Source organism: Stegodyphus dumicola, chromosome 7 (genome assembly GCF_044657685.1).
Source record: "Stegodyphus dumicola isolate Sdum_Otavi_A_Nest chromosome 7, ASM4465768v1".
Lineage (NCBI taxonomy): Eukaryota > Metazoa > Arthropoda > Arachnida > Araneae > Eresidae > Stegodyphus > Stegodyphus dumicola.
In genome coordinates this window covers 125,903,760-125,919,514 of record NC_140774.1, presented here as the reverse complement: position 1 = coordinate 125,919,514, position 15,755 = coordinate 125,903,760, and the positions used below count along the sequence as shown (strand labels likewise).

Genomic DNA, 15,755 nt, shown 5'->3' with positions numbered 1-15,755 from the left:
GCCGTGTGCTTAGGTTCATTATCCTTTTAAAAAATGGAGTTGTTTCTAATACCCAAATGTTGGGCAGATGATTTCAAATTATCTTTTAAAATAACTAAATAAACAGTGTGGTTCATTATGCCATCAATGAACACTAAATTAACTAATCCTGATGCTGACATGCACCCCATCACAAAAGGAACTTTTTTGCTTTACTCTTCCCACCAAGTTCTTGCAATTAAGTTCCTCATTTTTTCTTCTCCGTACAATTGTATGTCCATCGGAACTAAACATATTAAATTACCTTTCACCTGCAAATAAGACATGGTTTCAATACGCTTCGGGCTTATTTACCATTCATTTTGCGAAGGAAAGACTAAGCTTTCTATTTTTTTCACTTATAAAATATTTTTTTCAGGCAGAGCGCCTATGTAATCCAGCTGATCTGAGTATTTGTCGAACAGCTTCAGGTGAAACTGAAGTGCAATTTTTTCCAGTAAACTCTGTAGAAATTTTTACAGCATTCAAACGTGGATTTTTCACAAATTTTCTGACTATAAATCTCTAATCACGTCAAGTTAACTTTGCCGGACGACGTCTTCTTACTTTATTTTCGATCTGATTTTCTTCTTTAAAGCGTATTATCACTTTTTATTTTGCACCGTAGAATGGGATAAATTTACTGATTTGGTGATATCTCTGATCGATTTTCCATCCTTCTGATGAAAAATTATCAATTTTTGAATGACATTTGTTGTTTCCTTACCACAAAGACTCCATTTTGAATATTAAATCTTTATATATATAAGCGGCTAAAGTGTGTGTCGCCGATAGTTTATTGTTGCCACTCGGAAAAATGAGCGCGAAAATCAATGTTTCCGCAGTTTTTAATTAATATCTCGGCAGATTAAAGTCGTACGAAGATGAGAACAGTATCGATGGGTTCGGGGAATTTTTTGGAATCCGAGGATATGCGTCTCGAATTTCAACTCCGAGCTGTTCCGTAGATATTCGAGAAAAAGAATTTGGCACCTAGCCAAATCCCTTTAATAGGGAAAACACAAGAAAGAAAGTGGAAAATGTAGGAAAACGTAGGGGAAAATTAGCTTTTTAATTAAGTCCCAAGAAGACGCGAATGGTCAAAATGGCGTGCCACGGACCTGCGGAATCCAACGGTGTGCTTCGCTAAGCCCGGGAGCCAGCCGTTTCGGAGGAAATGATGTTAATTCACCCCATATACATATATGCGGCTTAAGTGTCTGTTTGTCGCCGATAGTTTATTGGTTGCTTCCGTAACTGTACTAGCCAATGGAGTGAAGTTGCCACGGCACAGGGTTGTCGTTTCAATTGAGACGTAGACAATTTCCTGTAAAACTTGCCTTTGCTATGACCATCCATAAGTCTCAGGACCATACGCTTAAGCGTGTTGGCATTTTTTTACCTGAGCCTGCATTTGGACACGGTCAACTTTATGTTGCCTGTTCAAGAGTTCGTGAAAGAACGCACGTAAAATTAAAAATAATTGATGGTCCTCTGCAAGGCGAGCTTTAAAATGATGGAAAGAGCTACACAAGAAATGTTGCGTACAAAGATATCTTTGATATGTGAATTCACATTTCATTATTTAAATCACCTTTATTGATTGAGCTAGCGGTGGGCTTTTAAGAAATGTACCGCCAGTGGTTTCCTTCATTGCACTCTACTTTAAGCAATTAAGCAAGTAGAAGGGGGAAACCCCGTGGGGCAGTAAGCAAAGGGGCGTCCTCGTCGCCTGTCCTGGGTAATTCAGTTTAAATTAGCAGACACCTTTGCACAAATCATTTTAATTACAATTTATAATATCTAGAACAGTGGTCATTTCGTATGACCGTCAGGCTTTCTAGTAAAATATAACGAAGTAAGTAAGCAAAGAATTAAGAAAAGCAAATTTTTAACGTCATCAAAATTCAAAAATAAAAAAAAGTGGAAGACGATAATTTTATTTATGAAATTTTATGAAAATGTTTCGGTGTACGACCACTTTTGAGACGTATTTTATCTAGGCTTCCTTACATTTTTCAATTTTAGAAAAAGAAAATAAGCCAGAATTTAAAAGAAAAGTTTAGCTTGATTCTAGATGATATGAAATAACATTAGGCTTTATATTCGAATTCAGTTTTGGCCTACAGCGCTTTTTCTACAAATTCTTACAGTGTACAAACACGTTTGGGAGCCATTGTATATACTGAACAAAATTCAATCATATTGAGTTTAAGCACTTATTGGAAAGTGATGTTTTGTAAATACGAACTAGTTTACCTTCCAAGTCCTACCTAAAAATATCCCTCCGTTTCGGTTCATAACCCTCAAAGGATTTTCCATAATCAATTAAATAAGGGAGCCAAGCCAACTGAGGCAATCTCACTTTGGAAGCAGTCTGAATTTGCGTAATCTCGCTGGTTGTACTTCTGATCCGTTAAATATAAAGAGAGACATGGTAAATGATAATCAATTGCATTAGCAACATTCAGACCAGACTGTTGCTTAAGCAATCCGGTTATTTCTCACATTGTTAGAAAGTGATTTGCTATTTAAGCGTTATAATTTACAAAATGGTGAAACCAGTACTGCACTTCGAAAAAAGATGAAAGTAAAGGATGGTGAAAGTAAAGGATGGATGCTTGTAATATTTAAGAAGAATGGTTTTACACCCGAAAAGTATTCTAACTGTGAAAACTAAGAAAGTAATCCAGTGAATTCAATACTTGATAGTAAACCACTTTTTTATTCCTTAATGTTGGACTTTGAACAAATTTGTACAGACAGCAAATCTGTGGCTTAAAATCCGCTGAAACATTTTCGCTTTCCCATGCATTTGTCGTGAATTTTGATTCATATCAAAATCAGAACTACCATTCAGCGCGAAATGAAACCTCAAAAGCGTTTCCTGTGCCAATCTTATGTCAGTGGAAATAACTGAAGCATGGGCTTGGAAAATCACATCGAGAAAAGATAATTTTTATTTCAAAGATAATCCTAACAGACGTTGTTTTGATTCCTAAAATATTTTTAGGTTATAAAAGCTCAAATTATTTAATTGATGCTAAGTATGATATAACTAACATTTGGATTTTAAACATTTGGATTAACATTTGGTTAATATTTGGATTTTAAAATATACGAATATTTCAAAAATGGTACAGTCAATTCTTGGTTTTTAAAGTGAAAAATACATCAGTAGTATAATGGTGATTAAGTTACTGTCGATTTTGTGTTCGTTTATGTTACATCACAGTTTCTTTATTAAAAGGCAGAACGTTTGGTATGGCCCAAGAAATGTGCACAATTGTTATAATGTTAATGCTTATATATATATATATATATATATATATATATATATATATATATATTCATTTTGATAATTCTACATTCTACAAACTTAAGGTATAAAATGTTAAGCATTCCCACATTTTCTAAAATATATCAAAATTATTTCTTATTCATGTGCTGCTATATGACTGCTAAATTCTATAACATAATGCTTCAATTGATGAAAATAAAAAGCAGTGTCATGGTCTGTTAATAAAAAAGAGAAAGAACGAAGAACACAAATCGTTTTATCAAATATCGCGGAATGATCGACAGCAACTGAGCCATGGAACATAGGAACATGAACTGTTACCACACACCAAGGTAAAGTAAGGAGCGTTGAGTGTCATTCACCTAAGCCCGTGATCCGTTCTAAACGTATACAGAAAAAAATGTATGAGAAAAAAATTTCAATAGCTTATAGATTTTGTTGATAGTTTGTATGTATGCGTCTCAACATTTGAACTCAGTTACCCGAAAGAAAGCTACCGTAAAAGAGTGGTTAGAAGTTAATATTTTCTTTCTAAAAGTGTAAAAGAGTTTTTCCTTTCGGGATATACATCGAACTTTAATAATTATAAAATGTTGGCTTTAAATCTTAAACTGTTTTATGATAAATCGCTTAGTGCATTTCATGTTACCAATGAACTAATTCCTTTTTTAATGATAATTTTAGTACACAGTATGACACAAAAATCAACAAAAGTGTTAAGTAGCGATATGAATACTTTTTTTGCTAGTGGAACAGTTTGAAATTACTACAGTGTTCAGAAATTTCACTTTTCTAACGTTCGATAATAAATCTATATTAGAAGGTATTTCATATGTGCTCCAAAATAAAGTTATGCTTTATATTTCTGTTACCAATCGATTGCAACATAAAAAAAAAAATGTTACCTTTTTATTTATTTTATTTTGTTTTGTTCTTGTTGTTTTTATTGAAAATACAAAACTTTAGCAAAAGTCTGCAAAGAATTGGCTTTTCGAAAAAAAAAAAACCTTTATGTCAGATTCATTCAAAATGCCTAAAATTTTCCCGTAATAGTACATATGCTAATCGAATGATCACCTAAAAAGGAATCTAGGGATTAAAACTGATATGCTAAGTTATTGATAATGGCAAAGCAAAACCTAAAGCAGAATTCCTATTCTGCTACGAGAAGAGATGCCTCGATGGAGGACTTTCTAAGGAAAATTAACTCGTATTCACGTTACACATGAGAAAAACCTCGAAGACCAATCATTCAGTCAACCCATTCACCTGAGATCGAGCCCGTGTCAACTTACGGTTACAACTTCAGACTAAAATTTCAAACTGGAAAACCGCAAGAAAAAGTTTTACTGGAGTGACCATTCCTTTACTTTTGAAATGATACATACTATATTTGGTTTTAAATTTGTTGATATAATTTGCTTATTATGAAAAAGGTTAGCCAGGCAGTTCCTTTTCTCATTAAGTTACTTCTTTGCATGCATTTGTTGTGCTATTTTTACTTATTTAATTATCCTTGGGTATATTTCTGCTTTGAGATACTTTTTATCTGGCTGTTTCTGCCTTTAGTTCCAAATTTTTCATTGTCTTTAATTAACTTAACTGTAAATATATCTAACCCTTATCTTTACCCTTAATTTAAAAACAGTACATCCCTTAATTATAATTATTTATTTATAAATTTTAAAAAACGTTGTTCGCAATGTATTTTAATTTTTTATCATGGAAATGTCAACTTTTATTGACATTTTTTTTAAGATTTCAGTCTGAATAGCTCAAATTGCTGTCACAGCAGCTTATTTCTAAGAAGCATTTATATGGAAACACATAATAGGAAAACCGTTGTGTCTGAAAGATTATTCAAACTCTAGACTAGGGTAATTAATAAAGCGAAGACTATGTATACAATTCTTGATGGTACACACTGTATCAGTTGTAATTTTATATATATTACGTTCATCAAATATATCTCTTATTCCTACAGGAAGAGTTCCAAATTATTTTACGTTCCGCATTGTTTATTTTTTTTTATTATTTTATTTATTTATTTATTTATTTATTTACTTTCAAGGACAAAAACATATCTAAAACAACAGAAAAATTACGTAGCATATTATCCGTCCAAAGTTTAAATAAATTTCAATGGTGGCACTAGAATGATCCTCGTATTTCAAATTTATACCTTTGCTGGTCAATGTTCACTTCAGAAAAGAATAAGCAGAGGGCGTGAAATCATAAGAATAAAGCTATGCCTGGAGGAATGACGCCATGCTTAATTTCAGACGATAAATGGTTCGTCTTCGTTCCTACCTATTTGATTTGTGCAACCATTGTTTCAAGTTCGAGCGACAGGTCTTTGAATTACATTGAACTCTTACTGTCTATTTCTTGTGCATTTATGAAAGTCAGGAATTTGTTGCCGCATTCTTGAATGTTTCTTTAGCGTAGACTTAAGCAGCCGACAGAATGTAAGAACAGTTGAAATACAAATATTTCCCCCTTGGGCTTGTTGCTAGTTACCATTTTTAGTTTTAATGCTTATGTCGGTCATTTCAAGAAGTGGGAGGGGGGATTCAAAGAATTTACAACTATTGTAATGAGTTAAAAATGGCACATTCTTTGCCCCCAAACGCAGGCAAGTTTAAAATTATTGGAGTAGGAAATGGAGTAGATTAATTTGGCTAAGTATAATAGCATTATCTGCCTAAGATGCTTTCGTAGAGGACTTCCTAAAGGACTAGACAGAACGAAAAATTACGTAACCTAAATTATTGCAGTTTCACTTTATTAATTTCTGAAGTGTGCTTATGTTCTTTATTTTGTTTGAAATTTAGCTGTAACCTAGATTATAAAAATTAAATAATATTGTTATATGGAAGGGTAGAGAAAAACAATTGCATAATACAAATGGGTAAAATATCTTAATCCAACAATTACATATCTATATTTCCTAGTTATTAATCAAAATGAATGATGCCATCGAAAAACCTAAAGCAGAATTTCTAGCAAGAGCAAAAATCACGCAGTTACATGAATTCTGTCACTAACAGAACGTTTTTAAAATTAACATTAAGCAATCAATTGGACTCCTTTAAGCTCGTTTTCGTGCTTAAAATTCTTTAGAGTCGTATAATTAACTTTCACTTTTCTGATCTAAGTTCGCATTCTGAAATTGACCTCCTTTAATGATAAATCTGAGGCTATAGATCATCATTAAGGGGTTTCCTAGTGCTAGCTGTTTAAATCAAGTCTCTACGTTGCGATCAGAGTATGGATGAGAAATTATAAATGTAATACTATGTTCAATGCAGAGCCATGCATCATTTTATTCGAAACTAACAACACTTGACATGATATATAAACTTATCGTGAACAAACGCATTTTTTGCAATGAAAAATGATTTATTTCATAAACGTAAGAATTAGATTGAAGTTACATCTAATACGATTGCTATGAAAATGAAACATTTTAAATTATATTCTTAACATCAAACACTGATGTATTGACGGGTTTCTGACAGATTGAAATGTTGCCAATTGTTCCATTTTAATGTCAGTACAAAATTATGTTAATCAAATGCTAAATGAAAGAGACAAGATTGTTCACTTCGTACTTGACATTTTGTAATTTAATGCTTAGAAAACTCTTTGCATTCAATCTCTTCTATCCTTAAATGATAATGTATAGTCATACATTATTTTAATTGCTTCTGAATTTCGGGAGATAATGCTAAAAAGAGGCTGTTTTTGTCTCCAGTTCTGCTATCTGTACACTGCCATTATATGCTGCTCAGGAAAATCCTAATTATAATCAGACGAATACAATGACAACCCTTACGAAATTCAAAACACAGTCTACTCGCCAGTAGTATACAGAATAGTTATAGAGACACTTTTACAGCCGTCGAAAAACACTACGATAAACACGTTGAAACAATCAGCAACACAGCCTTCAGACTACAACAGTGAAGACAGCTTCACTGCAAAGCAGTAAAGTACAGTTTCCAACTCGGTCGATCGTTCTCGAGCTAATCTCTGAACTCAGAGCACTACTACTGCACTCACACACTCAAGATACTCTTCACGATAAACCGCTACTCCGGAGTATTTCGTAACACTACATATGAATAAAACCATTTATTTCAGGAATTATTCTTTTCAGCAAAAATCTCATTTTAAAATTAATTTTGTGATTTAAACTGACATTAGGCGCTTACAAGATTTAGCACTTATATTATATAAGCGGTACCATACAAAATATTTCATAAATTTTAAAGTTAAAAACGTTAAGCCAGAGCGGAAAAAGGCCAGAAATTTCCATTAAAGTATTGTTGCGTGCGTACGGATTCGTTACTAAATGAATGCACAAGTCCGATGAAAAATGAACAAAAATTTATTATTATCACAACAAAAATGCTTAAATTTTCTCAAATTATCACGCAGTATTACAATATCTCACAGTAGTTATCTTTTAACTACTCAAATGTCCAATAGAACGTAATTCAAAACAGCTAAAGAACGCTAATCCGCGAATTCGCTACAATCAACAACAGTAGTTTTCTAAACAACAACAAACTAAGCAACTACTACAAACTGAGATGTTTTCCTCCTTTTATAAGATTTTAAAATCACGCGCTAGAATTTTCCAGTACTTTCTCGAAATCAAAAAGAGATATTTATTTATTTAATGCACGCGCTCTTGTATTTTCAATTTTCCGGCTTAGCTTGCTTTTAATATTCGTCACGCGCTGCACTGCGCGAGAAATAAAACCATTTAATTTATAATTGAACTAACATTAGCTTTTTAAATACCAAATTCGTAACACTGCCCCCTTCCCAAGGACTGCACGTCCCGGGCAGTACAATCCCTGGACAGGAAGCTAAACTTACAACTGTTGCATAAATGCATTAATAAGCTTTACATTATAATAATAAACAACATGAACAATAAATGCAATACATAAAACAAATCAAATGCTATCAAATACAAATCAAATACACATTTAAAAACAAAATGGACCATGGTCTTATACTATTTACAATTATTTACATTATGTACTATGGCCATAGTAATGAGCTAACCTGTCGTAATGAACGACTTTAGGTTTAGAGTTCGAAGACTTACGAATCCGAACCACGACGTCATTCAGCCTGTTTAGGACTGTGTACGGCCCATCCCAAGGTGACTGTAATTTCGGACAAAGTCCTTTCCGTCGAGTCGGATTCCACAACCACACCTTGTCTCCTTCGTGGAATTGATGTTCAGTAGCTCTTGTGTCGTATCGGGTCTTCATCTTCTCCGTCGCCAAGTTGACTCGCTCTCGTGCAAAATTGTGCATCACTTCAAACCGGGCCTGGAGATCTTGAATATATTCCTTAGACGATGAAGGAGCATCCGGAGGGCGGCCAAACAATAGATCACAAGGCAGACGAAGGTCACGACCGAAGAGCATCTGTGATGGAGAATAGCCGGTAGTCTCGTGGACAGCACTGCGGTAAGCCAGTAAAAAGAGTGGTAATTTCTTGTCCCAGTCCTGTTGGTTTCTGGAAACCACTAATGAGAGGTTATTAAGGATGGTTCGATTGAACCTCTCTACCATGCCGTCCGACTGGGGATGCAATGGCGTCGTTTGAGTTTTGTCAATGCCAAGTAGTTTGCATAGTTCTTTGATTACTGCCGAGGCAAAATTCCTTCCCTGATCGGAATGTAACTGAAGAGGCACTCCGAACCTGGAAATCCAGTGCTGTATCATTACCTCAGCTACTGTGACTGCCTCTTGATCAGGAATAGGATAAGCTTCAGGCCACTTGGTGAAGTAATCAATGACAACGAGTATGTATTTGTTGCCATCAGCAGTTCGTGGCAAAGGTCCCAGGATGTCAAAGGCGATACGTTCAAAAGGCGCACCTACGTTGTAACGTTGCAGTCTGCCTCGGCTGCGTTTCCTCGGTCCTTTCCGACCTGCACAGGCATCGCAAGATCGGCACCACTTTTGCACGTCATTCTTTGCATTATTCCAGTAAAAGCGCTCACGAACTCTCTGTAAGGTCTTCATAATTCCAAAGTGACCTCCTGTAGGGCTGTTATGTAGTTCTTTGAGGACATCAGGAATCCGGGATCTTGGAAGTATCAGTTGCCATCGGAACGTCTTCCCATCATCCGACTCGAATTTCCGGTATAAGACGCCGTTTTGAATGTGAAGTGAATCCCAGAGTGCCCAGTATTGTTTTGTTGTAGGACTACAGATAGAAATGTCCTGCCATGTAGGTTTTCTGTTTGATGACTCTATTAAATCAAGTATGGGTTTAATGTCGCGGTCTTCCAGCTGGTCTTTCCTGACTTCATCATCACTCCACGGGTCTCGATCAGCCGATGTTGATGTTGTAATTTGTCTTGCGACCGGAGTCAGCAGCTCGTATTTCGCTTCCACCCTGGAACAATATCCGCAGCTTTCTTGGCAAGGTCTTCTAGACAGGGAGTCGGCGTTTCCGTGTGATGATCCCTTACGATGACGGATAGTGATGTCATATTCTTGGAGTCTCTGTATCCACCTGGCTATTTGACCCTCAGGATTTTTGAAATTTAAAAGCCAGGCCAATGAGGCATGGTCCGTGCGGAGGAGGAATTTTCTCCCGTATAGATAATGATGGAAATGTTCTACAGCTTTGACTATGGCGAGCAACTCTTTCCTTGTGACACAGTAATTCCTCTCCGGTTTAGACAGGCACTTGCTCCAGTAAGCTACTACACGTTCTTGGCCGTCTATTTCTTGGGACAAAACAGCACCGACACTTTCATTGCTCGCGTCGGTGTCGAGAATAAATGGTCTGTCGAGCTGAGGATACGTCAGGATTGGAGCAGATGTTAAAGCTTCCTTTAAGTTGTTAAATGCATCCTCGCATTCCTTTGTCCACAAGAATCTTTGCTTGCTCTCTGTCAACTTGTGAAGTGGTCTTGCGATGGAAGAAAAGTTCTTCACGAATCTCCTATAGTAGGTGCAAAGCCCTAGGAAGCTTCTCAGCTGATGGACATTTTCGGGACGCGTCCAGGATTTAACCGCTGATACCTTTTCAGGATGCGTGCGCACACCTTCTGCAGAGATGACATGTCCCAGGTAAGTCACTTCCTTTCGAAACAATTTGCATTTAGCGGGAGTCAGCTTCAGATTGGCCTCTTTCAGTTTCTGAAGCACCTTTCTAAGATTTTCTAGATGCTCTTCAAAACTCTTTCCGATGATGATGATATCGTCCAGGTATATCAGACAGGCTTCGTAGGAAAGGCCTTTCAAAACAGTCTCCATAAGACGTTCGAATGTTGCCGGCGCATTACACAGTCCAAACGGCATCACTTTGAACTGCCAAAGTCCTTGTCCCGTAGTAAATGCCGTCTTTTCTCGGTCATCAGGATGGATTTCTACCTGCCAATACCCACTCTTTAAATCAAGTGTTGAGAACCACTTGCTTCCAGAAAGAGTGTCTAGAATGTCATCAATTCTAGGAAGAGGGTAACTGTCTTTCTTCGTAACCTCATTCAACCGGCGATAGTCAACGCAAAATCTTGTTGAGCCGTCTTTCTTTCTGACGAGAACGATGGGAGATGCCCATGGACTCGCTGAAGGCTCGATGACATCGCCTTCTTTCATATCTTTTAACAGTGTTCGCACCTCTTCCTGTTTAGCAAACGGTAGACGTCTTGGATGTTGCTTGATCGGGGGATGATCGCCAGTATCTATTCTATGTTGTGTCAAACTAGTTCGACCCACGTCAGAAGACGAGCGGGAGAAAACAACTTGAAGATCTTTAATGACGCGATCGGCAGCATTTTTCTCTTTATCGTTTAATTGTGCATTCTGCAATAACTCCGATGTAATGCTCTCTGAGGACACGGATTCTGGGATGTTACTCTTTCTTTCAACGCTGGTTACTGGAGTACATGTTGCAACCACTTCACCTTTCTTAATAACTCTCGACTTTTCAGTTACATTGGCGAAGATAACCGTTCTGGATAGGTCGACGAGTGTTGAGGCTACTAGTACTCCTTTTGGGATATTACAGTTATTGGGATATTCTATGATGCCGTAGCGGAAATTTCTATTTTCGGCTATGGATCCAGGAAGTAAAATTTCTGTTCTTGCCGGTATTGTGATATAGTCTTGTGCTATGATTTTATGGACAGATTTAACTTCTTCATCATTAACGAGAAATAACGCTATGTCCTCAGATGTAGAATGCAATTCGTTATTTTTAAAATCCAAGGAAAAATTGTATTTCCTTAGAAAGTCCAATCCGAGTATGCAAGAATCAGTGATCTCTGCTACATATGCCGTGTGATGGTAAGCGGCACTTCCAAACGTGATGTTAACATTTACTTTTCCGTCGATGTCGATCTTCTCACCGGACACAGTCTGGAGGGTAACGCAGGGCCGCGTCCAGATAAGTTTGTTTCCTAGTTGTTGAGCCAAATCTTTTTGGATGATAGTGACGTTGGCTCCTGTATCTATAGTCATATTGCACGGAACTCCATTAATATGTCCTATTATGAAAAGTCCATTACTGCCGCCTCTCATTGCAGAAATCTGAAGCGCTTTAAACGGGGACTTTTCATTATCTGGCAACCTCCGCCCCGCGAGATGGCCACTAATTAGTTTCCCTGCTGCTTGTTAGAAGCGGTCTTAACATCAGTACCCTGGGGTGTTTTGCAGTTTCTTCGTATGTGTCCTTCAGCACCGCAGTTCCAGCACTTAACGGTCGGTTTCTTCTCACCTATATTCCGTCTCAAGGCGTTCAGTTGTCTAGTTAAATCGTCAAGTCGAGCGGTGACTTGATCCCCTGGCTCCTGGACTTGAGCAGCTCTGACTGGGTGGCGGTCTCGACGAGTGGCTTGCTGGGCTGCCTCAAATTTCATGGCGTACACTAGAGCACTTTTTAAATCTTTTACATCCGCCATTCGTAGAGCTTTCTGTATTTCAGTATCTCGGATGCCGTCGATAAAGTATTGCAAGGACAGGATTTCCCTTGTTTCTGTCGGGCATTCCGAAAAGGCGAGATGGGACAGCCTTTCAACATCCGCGGCGAGCTCCTGAAGTGTTTCGGTAGGCTTCTGTTGACGAGATTTTAATTGGAGCCTGCTGTAGTCTTTTAAACACTTCTCCCCAAAGCGCAACTCCAAGGCGCCGGACAGAGCTTCGAAATCTAACCTTTTATTTTCGGGAAGAGTCTGAAGGATATCCGCTGCGTCGGCTCTTAGAGAAGCGGCGAGATGACAGGCCTTAGCTTGGGAATCCCATCCATTCGCATCCGCCACGATAGAAAATTGTGTCTTATACACCTGCCAGGAGGTCTTCCCATCATATGTGGATAGCTTCAGAGGTGGACGAGCAGGCATTGGTAAGAATTTAAAATCATCACTCCTGCTCCCTGCCGACGCTACGAATTTCTTTAAAGTATCCATTCCTTTGGCAACTTCAGAAACTCTCTCATCAATTTGTTGTTCGATTTGGTGTTGGACGGCACAAACTCTTCCTTCATTTCGTTCCTCCACAGCAGAAACTCTCCCTTCTATATGTTCTTTTACAGAAGAAACTCTTTCTTCTATTTCTTCTTTCACCGAAGAAACTCTTTCTTCAATTAGTCCAACTTTATTTTCAACTGTGTCAATTCTGCCTTCCATAGCTTCAAATTTATTTTCTATTATGCAGGTAATCTCTCTTTTCATTTCTTCTTGATCTGCTTCAATCTTTTCTTAACCAGCTTGAACGGCTTTCATTTCGTCCTTAACAGATTCCTGGCCCAATTTCATTTCTTCCTTAACGGAGTTGACGGCCCCTTCCATCTTTCCTTGGCTAGATTTCATCTCTTCTTTCATTTCTTCTTTAAACGAGGCAAAGGTTGTTATCAATTGCCTTAACTGCTCTTCCATCGCTCTTGTTATTGGCATTCAAATCCCACTTCTGACACCAAAAATTGTTGCGTGCGTACGGATTCGTTACTAAATGAATGCACAAGTCCGATGAAAAATGAACAAAAATTTATTATTATCACAACAGAAATGCTTAAATTTTCTTAAATTATCATGCAGTATCACAATATCTCACAGTAGTTATCTTTTAACTACTCAAATGTCCAATAGAACGTAATTCAAAACAGCTAAAGAACGCTAATCCGCGAATTCGCTACAATCAACAACAGTAGTTTTCTAAACAACAACAAACTAAGCAACTACTACAAACTGAGATGTTTTCCTCCTTTTATAAGATTTTAAAATCACGCGCTAGAATTTTCCAGTACTTTCTCGAAATCAAAAAGAGATATTTATTTATTTAATGCACGCGCTCTTGTATTTTCAATTTTCCGGCTTAGCTTGCTTTTAATATTCGTCACGCGCTGCACTGCGCGAGAAATAAAACCATTTAATTTATAATTGAACTAACATTAGCTTTTTAAATACCAAATTCGTAACAGTATCATTTAACAGTTTTGAATAAAAAATATTTATTTCTGTTCTTCTATATTCATATAATACATCAGAAACTAAAAAATTTCTTTGATTACAGTTTGAAAACTTGAAGAGATGCCTATAGAATACCATTCTACAAAGTTTTATTAAATTTCTATGAGATTAAGCAAAATAACTTTTTATAGAACTCTGTTCTGTGAAAGTATAAAATTTCAATAGAATTTTATAGAGAAGTATTTCCATACAGGATTATCTGTAGAGGTCTATAGGTATTTTGATAGTGCTTTTATGAGAAGTTTTCATATGGGAATATATAATCAAAACAGTATAATTACACGCAAAATGGAGGTAAAATGAATTTTCTGATTTTTTCTTTCTTTTCTCTTTCGTTATATGTTTATTATATTACAGTTATGGGTGTAAATATAAAATGCAGTATTGAAATTGAATGCTTATAACTAATTTTACTTTATTTTTTAGGTTGGTCACAAAGCAGTGATCAGTGCTATAGGTTTTTCAATATTAGGCGGTCGTGGCGGAGAGCAGCAGAAATATGCAGAAGGTAAGAACTCAATGTATAATGTTTTGATACAAATATAAATTTATGTATGTTTTGTTTATATTTAAATTTGTATTTGTTTCGAATTTTATCATATCATTACGTATTTTTATTTTGTATTTGTATTTTGTCTTTCATGCATATTTCTTCGGTATTTTGTTTATTTTTAATTTTTATGTGTTTACTTAGTTCATTTCGAACTAGTTCTTTTTTTTTTTTTTTTTTTTTTTTAGTCCAAAGGGATTTGAATCCCAAAGGACTATTAGTTTCGTTTTGGCATTTTGCGTCGGACTCATAAATGTCGGTTCACTTTTCAAACTGTTGCCACAAAATGTTAGAGTCCTGCATTATATTTGAAGAAATTAAATAATGAAAAATCTGCATAAATGTATGTATATTTCTCGTATTGTGATAAAACAACGGTACATAGAGTCATCGAATTTTGAATAACGTAATCCTCCAACGAATATGAGCATGTGGAAGACCAAATTTGAAATTTGAAATTTGTTTTATGATCGATTTCCTATTTTTTAAAACTTTGACGAATTTTTGATTAACAAACTCAAGGATTTCAAAGCGAGCAATGGCAACGTTGTGCAGAAAAAACATTTTTATCTCCAGCGCGTGAGTCTCTGTATCGGAAATTCTAAAGATATGCTCGTTTTAAAACTATTTTGCGATATTGCTGTTGCACTGGATCTTATGGTTTAAGTGCGAGGAACATGATATTTAATAAAGAAAGGTAACACACAAAATGTTAAAAAACGCCCCTTTGGACGTAATTTAAAATCTGAAACATTTCAGATTTTTTTTTTTTTTGTTTTTGTTTTTTTGTTTTTTTTTTTGTGTGTGTGTGTGTGTGCAAATAAACATTAGAATTTTGTGAATAGTTACTTTAAATCCAAAGGACACTGGCAAAAAAATTTGTCTCCAAGTCAACAACAATTGGAAAATAACACGAATATTTCCATATAATTCCTACAGTACCCTTCCCCATGATAAAATAACATAAGACCCATGATGAAATAATATAAGACCCTTCGACAAAAACCGCGATTCAGTTCGATTCTGAGTTTAGTTTGGGTTAGATATTTGAATATTGCAAAACATATGAAGTCTATCTGCCTGAGGGAATGGATCGCTTCGCGAAGACCTTGGCTCGTATTCACGTTAAATAGAGAAAAATCACATAAAACAACCATATAGCTAGCTCATTCACCTGGGTTTGAACTTAAGTTAAATTATCAGTGTTAATTTTCAAAATATTTTTATGTCTTATTTTATCATCTCTAAAGGTGGCGCTGACTGCCGCCGCACCATTTACTTTTGTGTATTATTATTTTGCTTTTTTGGCAGTATATAAATATGCACATATAGAGAGGAATCAGTATCGGCGGCGTGCTTAGATGCTTAAAAACTAA

General features: G+C 36.1%; 1 protein-coding gene across 1 annotated transcript in view; it reads left to right on the top strand.

Annotated features, from left to right (window-relative positions):
- LOC118190575 (uncharacterized) overlaps positions 1-15,755 on the top strand; it is a 216,653-nt gene that overhangs the window by 53,186 nt on the left and 147,712 nt on the right. The window contains exon 3 of the mRNA XM_085820802.1: positions 14,256-14,337. Within this exon, the coding sequence (XP_085676928.1) occupies positions 14,256-14,337 (82 nt within the window). The remainder of the gene's footprint in view (positions 1-14,255; positions 14,338-15,755) is intronic.